This window comes from Varanus komodoensis, unplaced genomic scaffold, assembly GCF_004798865.1.
Source record: "Varanus komodoensis strain SLA01 unplaced genomic scaffold, ASM479886v1 scaffold8, whole genome shotgun sequence".
Lineage (NCBI taxonomy): Eukaryota > Metazoa > Chordata > Lepidosauria > Squamata > Varanidae > Varanus > Varanus komodoensis.
In genome coordinates this window covers 29,481,106-29,487,343 of record NW_025336481.1, presented here as the reverse complement: position 1 = coordinate 29,487,343, position 6,238 = coordinate 29,481,106, and the positions used below count along the sequence as shown (strand labels likewise).

The following is a 6,238-nucleotide window of genomic DNA, read 5'->3' as shown; positions in this document are numbered from 1 at the left end:
GGAGGGAGGGAGGGAGGGAGGGAGGGAGGGAGGGAGGGACCTCAGAATCCCTGATATGGTTAAATCCCAAATGGTGATTTAACCATTCCTCAGTGACCAAGATTCAAGTTGCATGACATTATAGAACATGCATAAAGCAGTCTGAGTAAGTGAAAAGGGGAATGGAAGTCGTGTGTGTGGGGAGGGGGGGGGGAGAATTAGACCCAGGCCAAGTCATGCTTTGAAATCAATGAGATAAACCATTCATGAACAACCTGCACCCCAACTTCAGCGTGTCTACTGTAAGTATAACTAAGCCTGGATCCAACCTAGCATGTTTTTGATCATATGGTATTTTTCACTGTCAAGTAATAATGCAAGATCAACATTATCATTTCCATGTGTTCCCTATTTCCACACTAGCTTCCTGCACATATTGTTCCCATTCTGTCTAGTATGTGTAGCCAACTATCATAATTATATTAATGCCTTAATCACAAATTTGCATCGTAACTACACTCTCCCAAAGGGATCAAAACCAAACCAGAACTTTAGGCACAATGGAATCCAGAAAGAAAATGTTTGGATTTTCTTGGCAAACCATTTCCTGAGCATATCCCCATCCTAATACCTTGTTTTAGTAAGTTTAACTGCAACCACATATCTAAACCCTTGTCATGTTGTATCCAAGAGTGACATTAAACTCATAAACAAGAGATGGGCAGGAGGGAGAATAAATTTAAGCACAAACCAGGCAAAATGGAGGTCTTTATGTTCCCCTTTCTAATTAACATAGGAGTTGATGGTTCTACTGTCTGGGACACTTGTTCTTCTGAAGAAGCAAGTATCTAGTCTCCTGGTTTGTCTCCAAGCAGAATATGCTAGATGAAGCCCTAAGCAGTCTGGGTTGAAGATACTTTGGGAGAGTCTTTTTTTCTATGGGTGTTTAAAAAAGAAAATTGAAAGAGGAAGGCTTACTCTGTTCTCCTTCTCTGGAATTTGGATAAATAGAGGGGGATGGAGTTTGGCTATGATGACCAAGATCTGAGAGAGAGAGAGAGAGAGGGAGAGGGAGAGGGACAGGGAGGGTGGGGGAGAGAGAGAGAGTTGGGGGAGAGAGAGAGTTGGGGCATATGCTAGTGAACACAGCACAGATCCCACTGGCATCTTGTATCACATACTATGCAGTCATGGGAAAAGCGGGAGGAGTGTGCAAAGATTCCAAAAAGCAAATCCATTCACTAGGTGCAAGTGTGAAGGTGTGGAGAGTTAAAGGGAGGGGGAAGGTCGTGCCTTCAGCCCCTGACAAAAGTTGTGAGAAGGAGAAGGGCAGAGATAAGGGGAAGGCTGTGGTCCTTCTTTCAACTGTCCTCCAACAAGGTGCAATCGGCACCTCCATTCCCCTCCACCCAAAAGCAAGCAAGAACAGCACCTCTTCTGTGCTGACTTTCCCACAAGTAAATTCCACTGACGTCAATGTGACTTACTTGTGAGTAAAGCCATGGAAGCTAATGTGATTTATGGAAGCTAATGTTGACAAACATTTCAGCTAGTTATTTTCTGAAGCAACAGGAGAAAGGTCACAACCTGAAAAGGTATTGCAAACTTTATTTTTCAAAGGATGGGAGAGGGGACAAGGACACCGCCTATGTCAGCGAAAGAAAAAGCTTGTGGGATGAAGCAGGCAGGAGAGCAGTTGGAGGATTTCCTCCTGCTGCTGCTTGGCTGAAGCCCTGACCAAACATTTCCTCTTCCCCACCAGCCTAGCCATTTCTCCTGGCCCCAGAACAGTACTGAAATTTAGCGTGGGCTGATCTCTCTCTCTCTCTCTCTCTCTTTCTCTCTCTCTTCGAGGAAAAATGCATCATGTGGGATACAGTGACCTAAACAGCATGGGTAAGTTTCACGTGACAGGCTGGTGAGTCAGGCATTATAATGTCAATAAAAATGTCCACTGTAGAGTGCCTTCTGGTTTGAAATTTATTCTATACCTGCAAGTAATTCTTCACCTGCTACTAAAAAATTAAGAGAAAGGGTTTATCCTCCTCAACTATTTGTTAACCCACTCTGTAGTTGTTGGCTGTCTTTTTTTATTACATTTCTAATCCTGTCTTCCTTCCTTTCAAGGAACTCAAGGCAGAATACATAATTCTCCTCCTCCTCTCAATCTTATCCTCACAACAACCCTGCGAGGTAGGTCAGGCCAAGAGCCTGTGACTGGCCGAAAGTCACCCAATGAGCTATCTGGCCAAGTGGGGACTACAACCAAATCTCCTGAATCCCAACCCAGCAGTCTTTACCACTGTACCACATTTGCCTGCTGCTTTCCAGCCTCAAAGATGATTGAGTCCTGGACAACTCAGAAATATATAAAACTCCTCTCATACGCTTAATGATTCATTGAATAGAATTCATGTGCTACTGTGTTTTTTAGTCAATCAGTTTATTCTGAACTGCTACTTTAAAAACTATGCTCTTACTGGTGTCTGGTGTGAACTAGAGCTGGGAAATGCACAGCCCTGATCAGTCTGTGGCTTGCCTGTCTTTCTTGGAGGCCAAGTCTCTTTGCCCTCTAAAATTACAGTTGGGGGGCGGGGGGGGGGGATATGCCGATCCAGGTGACTCTCATACAAGGAATGCTCTTGGTGTTCTGATAGGATATGCTGCACATTTTGTATCCTGTGTCAAACATTCCATCAAGTACCGTAAGACAAACAGTGGTCAATCAATGAGACATTCAAGTACAGAATCAACTACACCACCCATGCTATAAACAGGAATGCTCTGTTAGAGCAAACTATATACAAATAACTGAGGAATTTGGTGAGACAGCTACATGCCCATTTTTCAAAGACCATATGCTAACACTGTCAAGAAAACTCAAAGTGGAAAATGGCTGTAAACTATTTCTTTTACATGTGCTATCTGAAAGTGTAGCTAATCTCTCTCTCTCTCTCTTCAAAGTACAATTAGCCACAGGGGCAAAATGCAAGAGAAGAACACTATAGGCAGCTTCAGTATTTACACTGAACTAAAAGACTTTAGGCATGTATTTTGAAAGGGTGCTGCAAACTGAACAATGAAAAAATGCATAATGATTTGGTATAATTAGCTAACACACAACTAAAGCTAGTTTGTTTAGGCTTGGTTCTGAAGATAAATGTCATCTGGAGAAGGGTAACTTGGCCCCTCTTATGTGAGTGCAATATGCATGTTTGAATTTAATTGGTTAGATAGTTGATGGATCAACAAAAATGTTCAGTCAGTTTACATTCCTTCAAAGCTCTGGCTAGGATCCTAAGATGAGTGAACAAATTAAAATTGAGGACAAAAGTTCCTTCTAGTTGCTATTGCTCCTTCTTCTATAAGAGGATTCTTGCACTTCTTTCAAAAGCCTCTTCTGACATGTAGGGGAAGGAATTGAACAATATGGGTGGATGTGAAGAATGCCTATTGTGGTTCTGTGGTGTGCAGTTTGTACAGCCTCCATGAGGCAAAAATGCATCTGAGTAGGCTTGAGACAAGGGCTGGGATGAACCCAATCACAATCCATCACAATCCACAATCTATCATTCTGGGCTCCCTCTTGTGTTCAGCCCAGTTTTCCAAAGCAAACTAAGCTGGATGCTCTTGGACCCCCGATTTTGCAACTGGTCACCCTCTTCCGTGTCAGACGCAGCTGCCCAAATGATCGCTGTATTTGGCATGGGAGAGGGGTGCGGCCAGCAGTGGTGTGGGGCTCCCTTCCTGGTGAGCCCCTCATGACCAGCCCTCCTTGGCATCAGGTGCAGCTGCCCAAACAGTGGCTGCACCTGTTGCAGAAGAGGCATGCTGCTTGCACAGCACATGGGACTTGATTCCTGGTGAGCATCACATAATCCCTGAGCGCACTTGCCAGGAACGCAGACTCAGGGCCACTGGAGAACTGAGCGCAGGGAATCCAAGAGACCCCAAATGGATTCTTCACACATCCATGCTTGAGGCCTCATTTTGTTGCTCACAGAGGCTTGGGCGGTGGCTGCTGGGGATGGGGAAGAAAGAAATAGTTGCTTTGAATATAGTTAGACAGGGCTTAGAACAGGGAAATTCCATTCCAATTGGCTGGGGATGTTGGCTAAGTAGAAATGAGCAGTTTGGAAGTGTCTGTTAAAGAATGACAGCTGAGAGGAGTTTAAAGGAGGTCTGTGGTAGAGAGAGGGAGAGAGTCTGCTGGTAGGAAAAGGAAAAAGCAAGAGGAAAGTGAACCGCTATGTGGGGTGATCCTGGCTGGCTGAGGAAGATCTAGAGAAGTGTGCAGGTGGCTGTGTTAGCTAAGAGGCTGCCCTTCCAACTACAGAAAGGAGAATACAAACAGGTGGTAAAAACACAGGTAAACTGTCCAACAGCCAACAATGTAAAAGGAGGAGTTTGAGTGTTGGAGGAACCTATTCCTGATTGCAAGGCTATTTGGCCAGGGTAGCGATTTAGGGAAATTTTTCAACAGACATATTAAATCAGGGCAGAATCACAAAGGCCCACACAAAACTACTGGAATTAACAACTACTTGAAGGTTGAAAGTATATTGCATTTGAAGGCCTGCACTGTAGCAGTCCATGCATCATTCAGTTGGAAGAGAGTTCCATAACCATGGGCGGAATAGAAATGTAAATTGAAATGAGATGAAAATGAAAGCCACGGGGCTATAACCAAAAAGGCACTGACTCTCATGGCTGCCTGCCGATGAGAGTGATCTTTCTAATGGGCATATAAACAGATCCTTTGTAGCTGTGCTTAACATATTGGAAGGATCATATTGCTTGTCTTTTAAATAACCCAGGCTCAAACCATATAGGGCTTTCACGGTTGATACCAGCACTTTAAAATAGGTCCAGAACACACTGTTTTTCAGAAACATGCCTTTTCATTGTTTGAAGCAAGACTGTCTATATTATCTGTTATTACAGCGGCACACCAGAGCCTCAAAATCTAAATGATATTCATTCTTAACAATTAGTCAGCTTTTGAAAATTGCCCTTGCTGATTAGAAATGGGTCTGAGGGACTAAACTTTTATCTTATTAATCTATTTTAAAGTTTAGTCCTAGTAACAGAGAGGTGGACAACGTATGGTTCTCCAGATGTTTTGGCCTACAATTCCCATCAGCACTCACCACTATTTGGGCCGGCTAGGGTTATGAAAAAACTTCTGGAGAGCCACAAGTAGCCAACCCCCACAAAAATTCATCATTTGCCTGTATTGTTTATAGAGAAAGCAATGCATTTCATAGTAAATATAGTTATCAGTGAGCATTAAAATAAACAAAGCTGCTGACAACTGTTTATTGCTGGCTATACAGCAATGTGCTGGCTATACAGAGATACAAATTTTGTAGAAATAATAATACAATCCTACACAGATACTAGACACAGAAACGTTGCCATTTCTTGAAGCTCAGTTTTGCTGGAACTTACCAATATAAGTCTAAATTGTTGGTGGAGAGACTGTTAAAACTACTCACCTGTATAATGTATGAGGCACTTGGGTCTGCACTGACTGATTCATTTTGCATAGTATTCTGCTGTGTGATTGCATCTTCCCTTTTCCTCTCTTTTTGTCCGGCTTCATCATCATCATATTCATCCAAGCTCTAAAATAAAACACGTACATGGTTTGGGTTGTTTGTCTGCTTTTCACCTACATGACAAGTTTCTAGTGTGACATTTGATGCAAGAATCTACCTTGACAAGCAAGTTGGCCTTTGCAGGAATCAAGCTATTTTAAAAAAATCACATGGGGTCAGGGGAGGTAAATAAACAGGTCACTGAAGTTTATGATGCTGCAGCAATTAGGCTATGCAGCATCACACAGAGTCTTACTGCAAATGCAAACCAGTTTTGTCAGCATTTTGTCTGAATGGTGAAAGAGAGAAAGGAGCCAGACAACAAAGCAGAGCGCAAGGAAGCTGTGCATCATTTGTGGAGCAATGACTACAGTGTTACAACCTGCATGTAGAGATCCCAGGTTAGTACCAGTATGGAGGGTACCACAGGGTGGCTGAGGTTATTGTTCCACACCACATGTGGACAATGTCAGGGCTAGAGAGACTAGCTAACCCATCTGCTGGGGCAATAATCTGTGTAAAAGGGCTCCAGGCACATAATGTATGTGCCTAAAGCTCTTAGAAACAGATTTTATTTTAGTGACAGATTTTATTTTCCTGGGCTCCAAGATCACCACAGATGGGGACTGCAGCCAAGAAATTAAAAGATGCTTGCTCCT

General features: G+C 43.1%; 1 protein-coding gene across 2 annotated transcripts in view; it reads right to left on the bottom strand.

The window, feature by feature from the left end:
• Positions 1-6,238, bottom strand: part of PAWR (pro-apoptotic WT1 regulator) — a 71,065-nt gene that overhangs the window by 22,123 nt on the left and 42,704 nt on the right. For both annotated transcript variants that reach the window (XM_044455673.1, XM_044455674.1), the window contains exon 3: positions 5,478-5,606. In XM_044455673.1, the coding sequence (XP_044311608.1) occupies positions 5,478-5,606 (129 nt within the window). The remainder of the gene's footprint in view (positions 1-5,477; positions 5,607-6,238) is intronic.